This window comes from Vulpes vulpes, chromosome 9 (assembly GCF_048418805.1).
Source record: "Vulpes vulpes isolate BD-2025 chromosome 9, VulVul3, whole genome shotgun sequence".
Classification (NCBI taxonomy): Eukaryota; Metazoa; Chordata; class Mammalia; order Carnivora; family Canidae; genus Vulpes; species Vulpes vulpes.
The window spans coordinates 87,492,429-87,512,852 of NC_132788.1; the positions used below are offsets into that span (position 1 = coordinate 87,492,429).

Below are 20,424 nucleotides of genomic sequence, written 5' to 3' on the forward strand. Positions count from 1 at the left end.
GCTTTTGAGTAGGGAGGGTTTTGGTGTTTATCTTCACCTTCTGATCTCTGGGTGACCTCCTCTGTGCCCAGAGCGGAGCTGGGCCAGGTCCCAGCTATTCCCACAGGGCCAATTCACATTCCGTTGTGGCTATATCTTGGGATATGGGGATTCCATTGGCTCTGTGTTCTGGTACAAACTGAAAACTACCATCCTCTTGCACTTAGGACAAGTGAAGACAGAAAACCAGGATGAATGGTGAAGGCTAAGGCAGAAGGGCCCATGTATTTTTAAAACATAGTTTAAAAAACTTTAAAAATTCCAAATCATTAACACAAAATAGACACTAACTCAATACTGACATATAATTTAGGAAAAAAATTGTTTTATCAAAATATTTGAAGATCAGTTCTTGCCAAGCAAGCCTCATGAAAAGCACAGGACGTTGCCACGTGTCAGGAAGAGACACACAGAACTCAGAGTGGGGCTCTTGGCAGATAACTGAGAGAGAAGCTGGTTTTCAAATATTTAGTTAAACAACACAAATGTATGTGTAAGTTTAAGTCGACACATGTTAATGATTTAAGGTCTTAAACAGGTTTTTTATTTTATTGTTTTAAGGCTCCGCTGTTCACTCTAAAAGTTCCAACAGTTTCTCCAGAGCTGGGTGTAAGCACTAGACTCTTTAGAAATTCATTTAACGGCTTCATTATTCTTCAAGTGTATGGAGTTATGAATTATTCAAATGCAATTGAATAGTCCTGGTAATTTAACCATTTTATAAGACAGTTTTTATGATCTGCCACATGGAATGACTAATAAAATCAGAAATGGCACACAATCATTTGAGTGTTTTTTAAACTGGTGTGGCCTAACAGACATCTAGCTTAAAGAAACCATTAATTATTATGTTCTTCATTTGTAAAAAGAAGTTGACCGTATTTTAAAATGTAAGCTTTCTAGAAGTAATATCGGAATTCAATTTTGACATATTTGGGGATCTTGTCAGAGTTTAAGACTTAAGATGTTCCATTTTAAAATATACAAGATCCTTGAAGTTACCGTGAATTCTGTTTTCATTGAGGGTGGCATTTTAGGAATTAAACAGTTTTCTAAATTATTTTCCCCAAGAAATATTATTGTCTGGTGAATCACCAATAGATGTGCCTCTGAAAGAAGCAAATGCCATATTAAATCAAGACAAATATGTCATTTTCCTGCTGGACTTCTCAAAAGTGGTTATTGACTCAATCATTGTGATTCTCTAAGTAGCAATTCCCTAATGCACAGGACCACAGGTCCCCATAGCCTGGGTTACCAGCATCATTTTTTTCCTTCCTCTTCAATAAGCCACTCCCACTTGACTGATTTAGGGAGGTAGACCATGAGGCCTAGAGCAGGACTGGCTCTTGTTTCACTCTTGCTCATCACTCAGTACTTTTCTTTAATAGCTTTTTTGGGGAAAAAAAGATTAATTAATTAATTAACTAATTAAAGAGAGAGAGGGAGAGACCGAGAGCAGGGGGAGAGGCAGAGGGAAAGGGAGAGAAATTCTCAAACAGACTGTCTGCTGAGCACAGAGCCTTATGTGAGCTGGATCCCAGGACTCAGATCATGACCTGAGCCAAAATCAAGCATCAGCCGTTTAAAAGATTGAGCCACCCAGCCATTCCTAGCTCTTTTTTTTTTTTTAAATCACAATTGTGATTAAATGGTTTTTGATTTACGCTTGTCTGCCAAACTAGACAGCTTCTGAAGATGAGCCTATCTCAAGTGTCCAGCAGAGTGCCCGGCACATAGGCAACAACCAGTAAGGTGGTGGAAAGAAGGAGGGAGTGCACATTTTCTAGGTCCCAGGGAAGAGCATGTAGAATACAGAGCAGGACTAAAAGATTCCTGCTTGTTCCCCAGCTCAAAGCTTGGGACCTTTTTAATGTGCCATCCTGAATCTCACAGGTTTCTGGGTGCTCTTAGTGGCTGCTGGGGTGACAGTGAATTTAGGTCTTCCTTGCATTCAGGAGCTGAGTAACGGAGCCCCCTCATCTCTATAGCAAGGAGAAGGTGCTTGAGGCAAACAGAGAGCAAGACCTGAAGGGTGTTTGGTGAGGATGGCAAGGGGACCACTGATTTATGGGGTAGGAAAGTATCAGTTTCAGACTCACACTTCATCCATCATTGCACTAAGTGAGTCAAAGGAGGGTGTTTCAGGATCATGCTTTTGCATTCCCCTTCCTGCCATTCTGCAGGTATTTATTGAGTATAGGCAGTGGTATTGTGTCAGGGGCTGAAGGGGCTTTCCAAAGAGGACAAAGATATGGTTCTTGTCCTCCAGCAGATTACAATCCAGTTGTAGCAACTAAGCATCCACATGAAAAGTTGTGCAGGAATATGAAGTGGTATTTGATTAGGTGGTAGAAAGTCAAGTGTAGACAGTAAGAACTGGGACTTGGTGGATGCCTGGGTGGCTCAGCGGTTGAGCATCTGCCTTTGGCTCAGGGCGTGATCCCGTAGTGCCGGGATTGAGCCTCACATCGAGCCTGCTTTTCCCTCTGCCTACGTCTCTGCCTCTCTCTCTGTGTCTCTCATGAATGAATAAATAAAATCTTAAAAAAAAATCTTAAAAAAAAAAGAACTGGGATTTGGTACTTGGGTTGGATGAAAGAAATGTGGTTAGGAACCCCTTCGAGGACAATGGTAACCGTCATGTACTAGACTTCCAGGGTATCCAGCAGAGAGGGCTGGATGCATTATGTGTATTACTTTTCTTTATGTTGTGCCAATGCTATGCAGTAGCTTCTATCTCCTTCCTATTTTATAGGGGAGGACCTACAGGCTTAGAGAAAGATAAGGAATATACAGGGTTTCTAGACTAAGCTACACTTTGGAATCACTTTGGAATCATCCGCATCTTTAATGAAACACTAAAGCCTGATTCCCACTCAAACATTTTGATTTAATTGATGGAGATGCAACCATGGCATCAGGATTCTTAATATCGAGGTTCCTGAATGACTCAGTCAGTTGAGCGTCTGCCTTCAGCTCAGGTTGTGATCCCAGTGTCCTGTTGGCCTTCCCGCTCAGTGAGAGTCTGCTTCTCCCTCTGCCATTCCCTCTGTTCATGCTCTCTCTCTGTCCAATAAATAAATACATAAAATCTTTTTTTAAAAAGGAATTCTTAATATCTTTTCAAAGGATTTTAATGTACAACAAAGTTTAGGAAACACTGAGTTAAGATTGGCCTAAGGTCATAGAGACCCTATTGTGAAACCAAAACTTGATCCAGGTATGTGCTTGTCCAGCTTTTAATCACTGTACCCTTCCTGCCATCCTGCATGTATTTATTGAGTATGTACACTAGCTAGAAGGAATGTCAGGGCTGTGAAGGAGGTCAGGGCTCTGTGACAGAACTTTAAGGATAGAGTGATTTTGGGAACAGGAGGGGGTCATCACTGGCAGTCCAGATGTGCATGTGTGTGTGTGTGTGTATACAGTTGAGGATAGGTGACAGGAAGCACAACATTTGAATTCAGTAATAAGCAAACATAAGATGGGTTAAATACTTACCAGGCACTGTATTAATAAGAGTTGACACTTTTATGGCACAAAGAACTAGACATTGTTCTCAAGGTATTACAGATATTAACCCATTGAATCTTTACAAAACCCGTGAGCTAAGTTTTGTTATTGCCCTCCCATCACAAGCTAGGAACCTGGGGCTCAGGGAACTTTTGTAACTCACCCAGAGTGCCACAGATAGTAAATGATAAGCTAGCTCCTGAATTCTAATTTCTTTCTTTCTTTCTTTCTTTCTTTCTTTCTTATTTATTTATTTATTTATTTATTTATTTATTTAATTAATTTATTTTTAAATAAATTTATTTTTTATTGGTGTTCAATTTGTCAACATACAGAATAACACCCAGTGCTCATCCCATCAAGTGCCCACCACTCAGTCACCCCCACCCCCCACCCACCTCCCCTTCCACCACCCCTAGTTCGTTTCCCAGAGTTAGGAGTCTTTCATGTTCTGTCCCCCTTTCTGATATTTCCCACTTATTTTTTCTCCTTTCCCCTTTATTCCCTTTCACTATTTTTTATATTCCCCAAATGAATGAGACCATATAATGTTTGTCCTTCTCTGATTGACTTACTTCACTCAGCATAATACCCTCCAGTTCCACCCACGTTGAAGCAAATGGTGGGTATTTGTTGTTTCTAATGGCTGAGTAATATTCCATTGTTTACATAAACCACATCTTTATCCATTCATCTTTCGATGGACACCGAGGCTCCTTCCACAGTTTGGCTATTGTGGACATTGCTGCTATAAACATCGGGGTGCAGGTGTCCCGGTGTCTCACTGCATCTGTATCTTTGGGGTAAATCCCCAGCAGTGCAATTGCTGGGTCATAGGGTAGCTCTATGTTTAACTCTTTGAGGAACCTCCACACAGTTTTCCAGAGTAGCTGCACCAGTTCACATTCCCACCAACAGTGTAAGAGGGTTCCCTTTTCTCCACATCCTCTCCAACACTTGTGGTTTCCTGCCTTAATTGTCCCCATTCTCACTGGTGTGAGGTGGTATCTCATTGTGGTTTTGATTTGTATTTCCCTGATGGCAAGTGATGCAGAGCATTTTCTCATGTGCTTGTTGGCCATGTCTATGTCTTCCTCTGTGAGATTTCTGTTCATGTCTTTTGCCCGTTTCATGATTGGATTGTTTGTTTCTTTGCTGTTGAGTTTAATGAATTCTACTTTCTAAACACTGTGCTGTGCTACCTCTTTTGTTAAGAATGTACTGTTTTCATATTTGCCAGTATCTACACTAGGAACTTTACATTAATTGCTTCATTGTGTACTTGCAGAGACTCTTATGAGAAGTATTGTTGTTACAGATGAGAAAACTCAGACCAAGATTCTGACTGACATATGGTAAAACAGGTATTATTAGTACAGTCTGATTTCATAATCATGCTTTTAATCATTCCTCAGCATTTTATTTTTTAATATTTTATTTATTTATTTGAGAGAGAGAGAGTGAGCAAGAGAGAGAGAGAGCATGAGCAGGGGGAGGAGCAGAGGGAGAAGGAGAAGCAGACTCCTTGCTGAGCAGGGGGCCTGATGCAGGATTTGATTCCAGGACTCTGGAATCATGATTTGAGCTGAAGACAGACGCTTAACTGACTGAGCCACCCAGGTGCCCCCATTCTCAGCATTTTAAAATACGTTAATTTTTTTTTTATTCAAAATCCTGAGTAGAATTCTATATATAAAACAAAAGTAGAACAACTCCCTTTGGGACACCTGGGTGGCTCAGTGGTTGAGTATCTGCCTTTGGCTCAGGTCATGATCCTGGGGTCCTGGAATTGGATCCCGCATCAGGCTCCCCCAATAGGGAGCCTGCTTCTCCCTCTGCCTGTGTCTCTGCGTCTCTCTCTGTGTATTTCATGAATAAATAAATAAAATCTTAAAAAAAAAAAAAAGAACAGCTTCCTTGAGTGTGGGATGGTAGAGAAAGATCTCTGCTGATTCACATTCCTCCCATGTCATTGACCTATTTATCAGTCCCTAGATGTCCTTGGGAAGCCCTGGTGCTCAAGGGAACACATTTTGAAAACCACTACCGTGGGTAATTGGTAGCTTCTTGAGATGTTGGAGCCAGGCCAGTGATATTTAGACGAAATATTGGTGGGTTAGGTATATTGATTTGGAAGTAGAGATAAATTATGACAGTGAGTCCTGTGGGACACCTTTGAATCTCAGACCCATAGGGCCCAGTATAAAGATACTTTCAAACACATACAGTCAAAACAGCTGAAAAAAATCAAAAGGTAGTCTAATTCTTCAATTTGTATCTTTGGAAAACATTGAAAGGGCCCCAGAAATAGCCCCTAGCAACATTTTCCTCCGTCCCTTTTCTCTTCTTTGCAATTTCCTTATTGTGCCCTGAAAACATACCTCTCTCATCCAAGTTTCAGAGCTTATTCTTCCTCTCTCTGTTCTGACTTCCTTCTCCTTATTACACAGATCATCATAGCCTGTGCTTCAATGTCCTGTACCTTTGTACTTAGTTTCTCAAGTTCACTTTGCTACCCACATATCCTAAAATTCAGGACTGGACCTGGCTGAGAGATACACTATGATGGGGAGAAGCTGATCAGACGAAGCCATGTCCTTGTTTAGGATAGGAGATAGAGTCAAAGGCTAGGAATACACACACACACGCACACACACACACACACACACACACACACACACACACACCCAGTCATGCAATTATTTTCAACCTCATTAGGAATGTGGGAGTGGAAGGGATGTGAGTTTGTGATGTCAAAAGTAATGATAGGAAAGAATGATGGGGGCACCTGGGAGGCTCAGTTGGTTAAGTGTGTCTGCCTTTGGCTCAGGTCATGATCCCAGGGTTCTGGGATTGAGCCCTGAGTCCGGCTCCCTGCTCAGCAGGGAGTCTGCTTCTACCTCTCCCTCTGCCCTTCCCACCCACCACTTGTGCTCTCTCAGGAGTGCTCTCTCTTTTTCTCCATCTCTCTCTCTCTCTCAAACAAAATCTTTAAAAAAAAAAAAGATGGATATGAGAAGTCTTTCCAAAATAGAGCCATATGACTTAATGATGAACTGAAAATAAAAGAGGAAGGAGAGGAAAGAGACAGATGTGGTTCTGAGGTCTTAAACATGAATTACTGAGTAAAGATTAGGGTGTTGGACCTGTGGATGTGTTAGAAAGTGGCAGGTTGAGAGAAAAGGAGTAGGTAGTAGGGATTCAGTTTAGGCATGTGTGCATGGATCATGAATTGGCTTTTGGTCATCTTGCATCTAAAGTGATATTAGGACATCCAAATGAAAGTGATCAACAGGTGGTTAGGTATGTGAAAGAGGTCAAGGGAGTAAAAGATAAAGTTTGAAAGGTATCTATGCATATGTGAGAGCTGTGGAAACAGACTCAGTTCTTCTCCTAAGGATACACGTGGATGATGAAAATGTTTCTAGGACAGAGTAATAAGAGGAAGGATCCAATTATAGACTGCAGGAAGGTGAAGAATTTACAAAAGAAACATGGGAAATAGGTTCCCAATCTAAAAGAGAGCTTCAGAGAACCCAAGGTAAGAGTTGATTTTAGGGAAATGTTGGATGGATATGACCCCACTAACCCATTAAATCTATTACAAAGGGCTATTTAATTACAAGGGGGGAAATTCTCATGATACATTTATTGAAAACTGTTTGGGAAATTGTATATAGCATCCCAGTTATACATACACGGATGGAGAGAGAGAAATGGAGAAATTATAACAAAATGTGTATATTGTTTATTTCCAGGTAGCAGGATTTTGGGTGATCTTAATGAAAAAGGATGTCATTATTTTATCTTAAAAAGAGAAATTTTAAATGTTTATATCTGTATCTTTTACAATTTGTACAGTGAGTGTACTTTATTCTCATTAAGAAGAAAAATTATTTTATTGACATCAGTTAGAAAAGAATAAATAATATAGAGGCTACGTCATCTCATTTACTGCCCACAAACATGGAACAGAATAAGCAGCCTGGTTCTGTGTTTCCTGGCAGGGAAACTGAAGCTGAAAGAGATGTAGGAACTTGTGTCAGTCACATAGTAAGTGATGGAGCTAGGATTCTAACATGGGGCTTTTTAAGGCACAAGTTACATATACATGGTTAAAATGTTACATCAAATGAGAGGAAAAAGTTGGCTGTGCAAACTATACCTTATGAAAAGATATGTTGGGGGCACCTGCGTGGCTCAGTCAGTTAAGCATCTGCCTTCAGCTCAGGTCATGATCTCAGGTCCTGGGATTGAGCCCCATGTCAGGCTCTCTGCTCAGCAGGGAGTCTGTTTATCCCTCTCTCTGTCCCTCCCTCTGTTCATGTTCTCTCTCTCTCTTCTCAAATAGATAAATAAAATCTTTAAAAAAAAAAAAGACATGTGGCAAGAAGGAAGATACCAGTGGTGCAAGTATAGAGTTTCCATGGTATAGCAAGAGTGAAAAGCAATTTTCTTTCTTGATGAGAGGGGACTGGTGGTGGGGAGATGGAGGCAGGTGTAGGGCACTTGATAAGAAGTGTGACAGTTTACCTGGCCTGTGGTAACAGACAGTCCATCATCTCAAGGTGTATAACAAAAGAGGTTTATACCTTGCTTAGGTGATATGGGTTGGCCTTGGGCTTTGTTGTGGTCACTCAGAGACTCAGGCTGAAGGAGACACCATCTGAAACACACTTTTATAGTCACAGGGAAAAGGGAGGGTTGGGGTTGAATACTAGCACTTAGATGCTTTACCTGGAAATGACAATGATTTTATTGGCCAGAACCTCAGCCCAATTAAAATGGAGGGGCAAAGTGTAGCTGTACCACGTGCCCCTAAAGAGGAGAACGGGAATATTGTGAACCACTCTAATGACCACCACAACAGGGAGAATATTACTTGCTTTTTTAATGCTCCTGATTTCGTGTCAAAAGAAATAGTTGGCAGAACTCTAGTAGATGTTTAATACAGGAGGTATCATGGGCATCACCCAGGAAACTGAGACTCAAAGAATCAAGTGATCATTTGTACAGTCACAGAGAGAAACAGTGGCCGTGTGAAGACTAGAACTGTGTGTCTGAGGCCAGTGACCCCCAGTGGCTCTCAGTGTGCAATACTCACTGGCCTGGGGTATGTGATTTTGGAGGAATGGTGGCCATGGCCTAGGAAACTATTGGAGACTCTGCTTGCAAGGTGTTGAGAATAGCAGTCTCACCTCATACTGGGAGTTGTTGATGCTGGAAGCCAATGGTATCTCCATCAGTAGAAACTCTGGACTGCATCTCTTAGACGCCCAGGTTTCTCTATATGGTTATTGCTGAAATGACCAAGGAAGACTGCAAATCACTACTCTAAAAGTGTAATTGTGAAAGTTGAGTTAACATAAAACTAGCTGAGGCTGGCCCCCAGCAGTAAAGTGGCAGGTGAATTAAATACCTGGAAACCCAGTGGAGCAGCTCTGTGTCTGTAGATTGCAGACAGGTCAGCTTCAGCTTAATGAGAGAGAGTTCAGCTGGTGAGAATCCTGGATAGTGTCCTTCTCTGGGATCAGTAGTGCATTCAGAATAGAGAGCAATTTATGAAAGGAAATGGGGTCATGAGGACATAGGCCATCCTATAGAGAGTTAGGCAGACTAAATCTGAGTTGGTACTTGGAATGAACATAGTTCTGATCTTTTTTTACACTGCTATCAAAAATGGGAGGAGGGAAGGAGGAAAAATATCTGCTTCAGTCTCACTAAAGCATTGCTTTGCAGAAGATCTGCTAGTCATATTTATAATATTCTATAAATTTACATCAGAAATTATTACAATTGTTTTTTAAATTTTGTATATTTCTAAAGTTAAAGAATAATACTATTTATTCTACACTTAAGCAGGTGTGGTTCTGGGACTTCCATGGTTAACCGTCATATTCCTTGCTTTTTAAACTATTTTTGGTTTTGGCTTTGACTTACATTATATGGTCATCAAATTCCTCTTTTTATCAGGGAAAAAAATGGAAGGTTTTCTGAATCCTAAGAGCATGTAATTTACCTTGGATGTGAACTCTAATGCTTATTCTGAAAAAATTCCATGTAAAACTGAAGAAATTGTGTAGAAATTCTTTATGAATTGCAACCTAACATGTCATTGACACATTTTGAAGGGCATTTTGTTGACTTTAGTGATGGATGATCCCATTCTGCCAAGTTCAGCTGGAAGGGGCGGGGGGTGGCTTAGAAACCCAAATATCAACCCTGGAATCTAGAAACTTCCTGGAACCATGGTTTTAAATCAGCAGGGTGGATGCGGCCTGCATCTGTGCAAGGGATGGCATTTCACTGGCTCGCTCCACGGAAGTCTCTGGAACAGAATTGTAAACACCAGCCCTCTTTGTTGTGTGTTGGCTTTTAAAAGCCCCCAATGGTTTGGGGAGGATAAGGCCTTGCCTTGGGGCTCCCTGGTCCAATTTTTTGGGACCTGGCTAAAAATCCTGGATATTTGATAGTCTGGCTTATTTCTATGGTGTATTAGCACCCTATAAAAGTTACATGTCATTTATTTCAAGTTTAGAACCCTCTCAAACTTCAGGGGCAAACCAAACTTGAACCTTTTGTGGCTGGAATTCTGTTTACCTTTGGCCAAACTTTACTTCCTGAATATGAGGCAGAGAGGTGAGGTGAGAGGGGGCTCCTGAGGCCCCTTGGACATCAAATCGCTTTTGCCAAACAATGCTTTGATAGGTTAAAACATGAATGAATCTGAAACACGTAGATTAACTTCCTGTCAGAATACTCTGGGGCCTACACACAAAAGTATATTGTGCTGGGCAAATGCATTTTGAGTGTTCCCTTCCGCCAACTGTGAGGCAGTATCTGAGATTTTTTGCCAAACACAGGTTGAAATTGGGTCAAGCCAGTTACCTTCCACTTCTAATAAATATATAAATAGTTTCTATAAAGGTTATTGGACAATCCAATTGAATAAGAACTTTGGATAAATTTGGACATTACTTGTGTTTGAAACATTTATTTTCAACCAGCGACAAAGAAAGAATGAGCTCTAAGATACAGTGCCCTGTTCAAGGATGGCTATGATTCCTTTGTGTCTATTGTCAGTATATAGGCTAGCAAGGAAGTCCTGGTGCTTGAATGAAGGAGAAATAACACACCATTCGATGTGCCTTTCAGATAGAGGAACTGATGAATGCATTGGAGAAGACCAGACAGGAACTGGATGCTACCAAGGCACGCCTGGCCTCCACACAGCAGTCCCTGGCTGAAAAAGAAGCACATTTGGCCAATCTCCGGATAGAAAGGAGAAAACAGCTGGAGGAGATCCTGGAGATGAAGTGAGTATCCATTTTTGTTTTCCTAGTTTCTCTTTTCTAACTTTTCTTTAGGGATGGGGAAAGAAAGTCTATAGAAGACAAAGAAAGAGCTTGAAGAAAGAATAATTTAGCCAACACTTAACTGTTCATTTTTGTGACTCTGCTTCTTATATTTTTTTAAATTATAGCTTCCATGTCCCAATTTGCACATTTTTCATATCTGTTATTAAAAAAATTCAGCATTAAATTTTGTGCGTCTGTGTTTTGTGGATGGCGCTATTATTCTTAGATTTGTCTCAAAGGTTTGAGCTGGCCAAGAGACAGAGTCCTCATTAAGCACAATAGTAATTTGAGTGCTGCTTAAAGTTAAGTGGAAACTTTTCTGAGGAGGTATTTCCTAATTGTGACTATAACTTTGCTAATTATATTCTTTTCACATGTGTACAATGTGTAGCTTGTGTTGGCTTTCATAGAGTCTCAAGGTTGGCACCTCTTTGTTTAGAAAGCAAGGACTCTGATTTGCTGGGTGATAAAAACAGACTTGGAAATCCCACTGCCACCTCCTCCCCCTCACCCAAGGGTAGGGTAGGTGAGGGATATGGGGAAACTGGAACCAATCTCTTTCTTTGATTTAATCAATAAAGTGTGGCCTCATGCTGGGCAGTGATCCTTCCTGTGGGCCTGTGACACACCCATCTCCACCTAGCTCTTATTTCATTCTTACAATGAAATAATATTACCATGGAAGAACATAGGAAAGAAAATTATTCAAAGTTTTTAAAAATAATCACTTGCTATGGATCCATTCCTAAAGAAGTAGGCAAGAAGCAGCATCTCTCTATATAAATTAAGATGAAATAATCACTAAGATATAATTTAATTTCCTTCCACAATAAGGAAAACGTACATAATTATGGCATCTTAAGCCTGTAACATAGACTTTGAAATTGGTGGCTAGGTATGGAAGCATGACCTTATCCTGACCCCACAAGTCTTACACATGGTTAACATTAAACCCAGAAAGCTTAGATCATGGAAAATATGGAATGAAATATTTTGAACGATTTAATAATGAGGACAAAACTTTTATTCCTTGTCAACTACCTCAGTTTCTCCAATACCAAAGAATAAGTATTTTTAATGCATAAATTTGCATCTTTCCTAATTAAACAGTGTATAATAGAAACAGATATTATTATCCTTAGTTTAGAAGTGAGTGAACTGAGATTCAGAGAGATTTCAAATAATTTGCTTATGGCCATCTGGCCAGGATTAAAACTGAAATCTTCTACTTCAAGCTCCCTTTCTACTGTCTTATTTCCTCATGGAGCTTATGTGAATTCCACCAAGCCTGGAACTTTGTTTGCTTTGAGTCACTGTGGATAACAGACTGCCTAGAACAGCAGCATATGGTAAATGCTCAATAATTGTTTATTGAATGAGTGAATAGATTGAATGCAAAGACTAGATTTATTGTAGCTAAGAAGAAAAGTATTTCAAACAGCTATGACATTACCAGCTTGATCAATAATTTATTAACAATAGCAGTCCATTGATTCCGTGAGGCTTTATTCTTTTCCATTCACCAGTCCCACTTCTGCCTCCTTGTGTGTTGTGATGTATGAAGTTCAGCCTAGTTTCTCTCATTGTTCTCCAGCTATTCCCAAGTTAACTCTTTATCTCTTGGAGTGATTTATTATGACTTTTAAAGGAAACTTCCATTACTTCCTGTTTATAAAAAGGACATATACTTTCAGCATTTTGAGAGAGCAAGTAATGGTGAAACACACTGGTTTGGGAGTCATCAGATCTAGGTTGGAATCCAGTTTCTTCCACTTGGCGGCCATATGATTTAGGGGAAATGACCTTAACATCGCTGGCCCTTCTGTTTCCTCCTATAATGACTTTGGTGGGGTGTTTGAGAGGAGAGGCACTCAGGAGGGCTTGGCACAAGGAAAATGATATATGTGTGTAAATGACGCTATCAGCCAATGAAAATATGTCATTTGTTTAGTATACTTTGTGAAGAGTATCATTTATCTAAAATTTGGATTTATTTTTCTTAAACATATAAACCTTTTCCGTGTGTATGTTTTCCCACTTAATTTCATGATTTCAGATAGCACCTAACTAAGACCTCTTTTGGTGAATTGCCATATTATTGCTCAAGTGCTTAATCTTCTGCCACTGCAAAATAAATACAGAATTCTTCTGTTAATTCCTTTGGTAAGAGTAACAAAGCCCTGCTTCATTAAGCCCAATATGGACTCTATTCACTATTTAACTGGCCCAGAAGCCTCACTTATGGGCTCCTTCCCAGGACCATAGGGACACAGGTACAAGGCAATTATATTGACCAATAACTTCAACTTGATTCAGGGGCCTCCTGGGCTATTCATGTCAACCAGCTAGTTTGATCAATCTTGATTTTTAAACTGAGTTGACATATTGGTTACTGGACACTAACTGAGTCAGTGTAGGTTAGTGGAAACAATCAGATGGATATATCCCTGCCCGTATTTACTATCATTCTGTGCCGAGCATTATTGGTTTTCTTTCAATTGGCAGGCATCATGTAAGCAACATTAGGTGAAGTCTATCTACTTCCAAACCCTGGTGGGGAGAGACTATATAGTGTTAGAGGACAGAGGGGTGGGACCATGAGTCAAGAGAAAGGAGGTGGGATATGTTATGGGTAAGTTAAGATATAAATATGATCTCCTTCAAGGAGATCACTCTCTGGTTATTTCACTTTTCTCTTCAGTAACATGGAGGTGATAATAACCGCCTTGCCTACTCTATGTAATTGTTGTACAGACAGGATTTTTTTTTTAAGTACTGAACTGAAATGAATATAAACCAGCATATGTGAAAGTGCTTTGAAACATAAAAGGGGCTTTTGAAATGAAAGGTGGTGTCTGTTAAATTCGTTGTAAAATCAAATGGCACAGAGTTTTAAAATTGGAAAGCAGCTGGGTCCAACCTCCCAGTGTGCATAAACCAGACTCCTACCCACATAATTACTAATAGGGAATTCACCAGGCTCTGGTGAACACCATTCTTGTTGGAAGTTGTGGGCTCTGGCAGGTACCTCACTGGTTCTTATATGGAACCAAAATGGCTTTCCATGTAATCTTCTCACTTGTCTTGGTTTTTGTTCAGGGCTACACAGAATTCACCTGAGCCCCATACACAGCACAGACAGCATTTTAGATATTTCATCTGGTAATAGTGTTCATTTTAGAAAAGAAAAATGAAGAAATATGAAGAAGCAAAATTAAAAAGAAAATCACCTATGATCCTACTATGCAGAGGCAGACACTGATGGTATTTTGGTGCACACCTTTACAAATAGTCTTTACTTTTTTTTTTTTTTTTTTGGTCTATATTTTCTAACACAATTCGAGTATTCTTGTATTTTGTAAATCCTGCTTCTTTTGCTTACTAGATGATGAACACCTTTCCATGCTACAAACATAGAATTGTATTATTTTTAAAATATACTGTCATTTAGGTTCACTTCTTTATTGGACATTTATCTTGGTTCCAATGTTTGGCCAATATAAAGAATGTTTTGATAAGTATTCTGCTATTCTGTTTTCTTAACTTATTTTTAAGTAATTATAGATTAATATGCAGATACAAGAAATCATTTTCCTCAATGGTAAGATGTTTCATAATTATAGCACACCAACAAATTGATATTAGTACAATTTACCAACTTTATTCAGATTTCTCTGGTTTTATGTGCACTTGTATGTGTGTACATATTTATTTATATGCAATTTCATCACATGTGTAAATTCATGTAACCACTATAACAGCCGAGATATAGAACTGTTCCATCATTACAAAGATGCCTTGTGCTACCTTTTGATAGCTACCCCCACAACCCAGCTCTTTCATTTATAACCAGAATTTTGTTTTGTTTATAATACTTTGGGACATGTGCCATACTAGTCTATATTTTTCCCTCTCATTCTCCTGGAGCAGGGCAGGGAATTATCTTCTTAGTTTAAATTAGATTGACTTTAGAATGAGAAAATTTTGCTTGATTCCTATAACAAATATTTCTCATGAGTTAGTTTTATTTACAGTAGAATTTCTTTTTAATATTGGATATGTAGAACTTGTCATGTGGTAGGCATTTTTTTAAAAACTTTTGAGGAATGAAAGGATGAATTAGCTCAACATGTCATGAATATTCATTGAGCACCTACTACCTGGCAGGTACTGTTATAAGTAGACAAACAGAAAATCCTACCTGATCAAGCTTGCAGTTTAAATGAATGGAGGAAATAAATGAACTAATAAATAAATCAGTAAACGAATAGATAGACTAAAATAGTTTTTTCCTGTAACCAAAGAAATCTGGAATTACACTTAGAAAACTATTCCAAGGAGAAGAACTCTTGCAGATCTTTGGGGTAAAGAAGGACATGGAAAATGCAGTGTAACTTCCTATAAACCTAACTACAAGTCAAAAGAGAGCCTTTGACTGTATTTCATGTAGGATTCTTCCCCCTAAGACCACCTCATTTAGTTTGGTCTTTATTGGTTAGTGTTCTAATTGCCAATCATTATTCCCACACTGGGAGGAACTAATAGTCCCCAACCCTGCATTTTCTTTCTTTCTTTCTTTCTTTCTTTCTTTCTTTCTTTCTTTCTTTCTTTCTTTCTTTCTTTCTTCTTTTTTTTATATTTATTTAATCATTTATGAAGACCTTATTACTTATTCATTTAATTAATATTTATTTTTAATATTTATTTATTTATTTGTGTGTGAGAAAGAGCGTGCACCAACAGGGGGAGGGGCAGAGGGGGAGAGAGAGAGAGAGAGAATCTCAAGCAGACTCCCTGCTGAACATGGAGCCTGATGTGCTCAATTTGATTTGATGCTCAATCTCAGGACCCTGAGATCATGACCTGAGCCAAAACCAAGAGTTTGGCTGGGTGCTCCAGCCCTGCATTTTCTTTTCTTTTCCCTTCTTTTTTTTTTCTTTTCTTAAAGATTTTATCCATTTATTCATGAGAGACACAGAGAGGGAGAGAGGCAGAGACATAGGCAGAAGGAGAAGCACACTCCCTGTGGGGAGCCTGATATAGGTCTTGATGTAGGACCCCGGGACCATGACCTGAGCCAAAAGCAAACACTCAACCACTGAGCCATCCAGGTGCCCCCCAACCCTGCATTTCCATAGAAGAGCACAACATTTATTTTTCCTTGTGCATAGGATTATTCTTTAAAAAAAAAAATCTAAAACCTCATACTACAGCATTTCCTAATGCTTCCTCTTTGCTGCCTTTGCTCCTATTTAAAAAGAATTTTACTAAAATAATATTAAGAACATCATTCTATATATTTGGTTTTATAATGCTGGTTAATAAGCTTACATTTCATTAACCAAAGAGCAATTATCTAACTTGTGACAAGTGAATTTGGTATCTGTGGCTAAAAGGAATTGGAGGCCATGAGATACAGTACTTAAAAATCTATCTGTATCACTTGCTTAGATGACTTAAACTAGAATATAATTTAATAGGAAGACAGTGAGGCTGACTGATATGTTCAATTTAGTTTTAAATACAGAATGAGTGAGAGTTTAGAGAGCTGGTCAATAGTTACATGATTTGAAATGTGTATTTTAGACTTCTGGTGATTTCTTGTGCTTATGTAAAGATTTTAATGAAACCTGTACATTTTTAACTCATCTGATGATATTCTAAGATCCATCTTGCTTTACTGGGTATTATTGCATTTTAGACATTTTCTCCAGATAGCTTCAAAAGCCTTTGTATATATTGAGCTATTTTAGGAAGTTTACAGTGAGGTAAGGCAGCAGCTTATTCCAAGGCATTATCCTGTAGGCCTCTTTGATCTAGGATCCTTTTTGAGAGAGCCACTCATTAGGTAAGTACTCTTCAAAGGAGAGACAGGGTGCAGAAAATGATAAAATCAATTTATTCTTTACTTCATGCCAGCATGAGAAAAGACAAATCATATTTCTTTAGGGAGGAATCCTAAGTGCTTGGCAATTTGAACAGGATAAATGAAGCCTGGGAGAGGAGTTTTGAAGGCATCCATTACTTAAAATTGGTAATCTCAGTTGCACCATCTTACAGAGATATTATGGGGATTGAATGAAATTATGCATTTATGAGAAAGTTATTTTTAAGTAGTAAAAGATCATATATGTATGTGTGTATTTATGTATGTATGTGTGAATATATAATGTCATGTTACATATTAATGTTAGGTAAACACATAGTTCACATATACAGATTCTGTCTTCAAATTCCAAATTAGCCTCATGCTTTCAACATTTTTTTTTTGTCACAATGAAATCCTTTCTGTATCCAGTGGTTTATCTAGAAAAACTTTGACATGTCTAATATAAAAAAATATTAAATACTAATGGCAATGTGTTGTAGAATGTCCTACTTTGTCTGGTTGTTTCTATTTATTACCTGCTCAGTGTGAAAAGTAAGGTGAGTCAGCTAGAACACCAATGAAGCTCATTGCAGCTTTCCAGGTTTCCTGCAATGGTTGAGGACACATGATGGAGAGAGGAAATAAATGTCACTAAGAACTGCTCATCCAACATTGATTGTGGTTTGCACTGCAGGCAGTCACATAAATGCACAGTTGCTTATCACTTGTGATTTCTGTTTTTCTCTTATACCCTGAAGTTGGTACGTTAGAGCCGTTAGTGGATGAGAAAAGACCTGCTATACACAAAGTGTATAGTGGGTTAGTAAAACTTAACTACAAAGAAAATAACTTTAGAATAGTAGAATGGTCTAATTAACTTTAAGTGCAAGGAACAGAAAACCTCACATTTCATAAGCTCATACAAGTAGCCATGTAGTCACTGGGGACCTCTACTCCTTCTGTCTTAATGCTTTGCCATCAAGTGTATGGCTTTCAGCCTTGATGCAAGATTTTTGTCTCAGCTCCAGCCATCCTGTCCACATTCCAGTCAGCAGAAAGGAGGAAGGAGAAAGGAACCTACCCACTCTTTAAGTCACACAGGCCATCCATTGGCACCTCAGTCATAATGGTTCATTCAAGAAGCATCCATTCCGTACAAGGACTGTTCTGTGCCTTAGGCACCAATCTAACCACTGTTCTAAGTGAACAAATCAGGACACAGATTCTTCCATTTCTTTCATTCTCTATAGGTGCAGGAACTAGTGCAGGGGAAGGAGCCCATCAGCCAGTGATGAAGTCATGTGGTCACACTTAGCTGCAAGGCAATCAGGGAAATGAAGCCATTCACTGGGTAGCTCTATGTCCAGTTAACATTCAGGGAATCCAGTACCAACACAGGAAGGAAGCAGATTGGCAGCAATTAGTAGTATTTGCCAAAATAAACAAACTATGAAAAAAATGTGTTGATTGATATGTCATTTCACTGAGCACATGCAGACCACATTCCACCTACACTTCCAGAGATGGTCTTTCTAATAGACATTTACTTATATTCATGCATTCAGTCCAGTATATATCTGAATTCGTTTCTGACTATCAACATTGGTAAACTATGGGGGAGACATGTGGTGAGTAAACAGGTTCAGGAATACCTGTTGTCTTAGTTGGGATAGCTGATGGGCGAACTGTGTTAGGCTTAGAGAAGGCCAAGAAGCATGTGCTTCCTTCAACCGTTAAGGGGGTGACACATAGGAAAAGAAGTGGGCTTGATGTATGTTGCTTCAAAAGATTGTGCTAGAGCTGAGGTATAGAATTTAAGAGGAGGAAGACCTTTCTTCTGTGTTCTGTAGAACTTTGTAGTAGTAGGACTCTGTAGCCTGTGGGGGCAGCTTGCAGGGTATGTCAGCAATTCTTGTGTGAGCAAGAAACACTTATTCTGGGTGCCATGAAAGGAATTTCCATCCCCAGAGAGAGGACAGTAGGGTGATCACAGTGCTTCAAATATGGAATTCTATCCATAATTTCACTAAACAAATGACGTGAAACATGGATGATATTTAGGAAATGCTGGAATTTTCTTTGTTCTTTCCTTGAGGAACTTTGTTTATATGCAGAAACTGCCAAAAGCCAAAAATGACCACTTGGTTTAGGACATGGTCTTCTCTGATAGAATTAGACCACAATAGAATTTTTGTGTATTTTTGTACATTGTTATTTGTCATAAAACTCTTTAGATGAAAAAGATATTAGCCAAACAGAGACATGTTTCACAAATCATTATAGGGAAAGAATCACTTGTTAAATTGCATGTCAGGTAGAATCAAGAGCCCTTTACTCTCCCTACCTTAAGGAATGTACTATCTCTGATTGACATGCCTTCAGAGAATTAAACTAGCCCAGGCATATATACTATTCAGTGCATGCAAGACTTTGGGTGATGGAATTACTATGACCAGTAAACTTTTATTAAGTGTTTATTACATGTCAGGCAGGGGCACATTGCTGCCACCTCCTGTGAGCTGGGAAGTGTTATTATCCCCACTATGTAGATGCAGAAACTGAGTCTCAGACATCTGGAACTCAAATGAAAGTCTGTTTAATACTATAGTCCATGATCTTAACATTGAGCACACTGTCTCTGAGCGAAGAATTTAGATTTTGTTGTAAGAATTTTAAGTGTGGGAATGGCGGGACTGGTTTTGATTAAATAGTAGAAGGCAATGGACAGATAGGTGCTTCTTCCAATTTGCCTCTGGGGTGCAGGACAGCAGGCTGGGGTGGTGGTGGGAGGGAGCGGGGAGAGAGGGAGCTAATTGGAAAAGGCCTTTGAAGTCAGCTTCCTTATCTTAAAACAAAATAGTCACACACTGTCTTCTTGTCAAAAACATGCACTATATGTATAGTTTTAATAGTGAAAAATGTCAGTCAAAAGGACCCTTGGCCTGGTGGTTTTTAATGGAAATACAAACATTTTCTGAGCTAAAGCAGTATAATCTTTCAGCTTAAATAATCATAATCAGCAGTTAAATAATCTAAATGCTTGTGAATTGAGGAGCTTAAATAATTTCAACCACCATACTTTATGTTATCTCCATCCTCACAGCAGCTTCATGGGGGCTAGGAAAGGTCAGCCATTAAGACAGGGAAAGAGAAATGTACAGGCCTTCCAACCTCATAAAGCACAGCAAGTCAAAGGGGACAGTTGTGGTCCTTCTTCCAGTCCAAGAGCAACATCCTGTTGGAGGAATTTTTTTAAGTACTTGATCTAATGCTGTGGGGGTTACTGCCAGGTTTAGCCTCAGGATGCAATGGATGGGGCAGCTGTATCACACAAAGAGAAACCAAGGGCCAGATGGTACAGCCAGGATCATGAATCAAGTCCTAAAACAAGAATTCTCTGTGAATTCAGTCCAGTGAGCTGGGGTCTTGGGACTTGAACTCACAGCCTAAATCTGCCAGTTATAGCTGAGTGAGCTGAAGCCAGACTGACCCAGTCTCTCCAACGGTGAACAAGGCTTTGGACTTAGATGACCACATTAATAGTCTATGATTATCTAAATAGTAGGTTTCTGCCTGGGGTTGAGTTGCCCCCTGGGGGACATTTGGCAGAGTCTGGAGCCATTTGTAGTTGTCACAGTTAGA

General features: G+C 39.3%; 1 protein-coding gene across 36 annotated transcripts in view; it reads left to right on the top strand.

The window, feature by feature from the left end:
• The window catches only part of ERC2 (ELKS/RAB6-interacting/CAST family member 2), a 906,155-nt gene that overhangs the window by 539,582 nt on the left and 346,149 nt on the right, over positions 1-20,424 (top strand). For all 36 annotated transcript variants that reach the window (XR_011994371.1, XR_011994367.1, XR_011994370.1 and 33 more), the window contains one exon: positions 10,711-10,871. Coding sequence is in view for 21 of the 36 variants with exons in the window: in XM_072720744.1 (XP_072576845.1) it covers positions 10,711-10,871 (161 nt within the window). In the remaining 15 variants the exon portion in view is untranslated. The remainder of the gene's footprint in view (positions 1-10,710; positions 10,872-20,424) is intronic.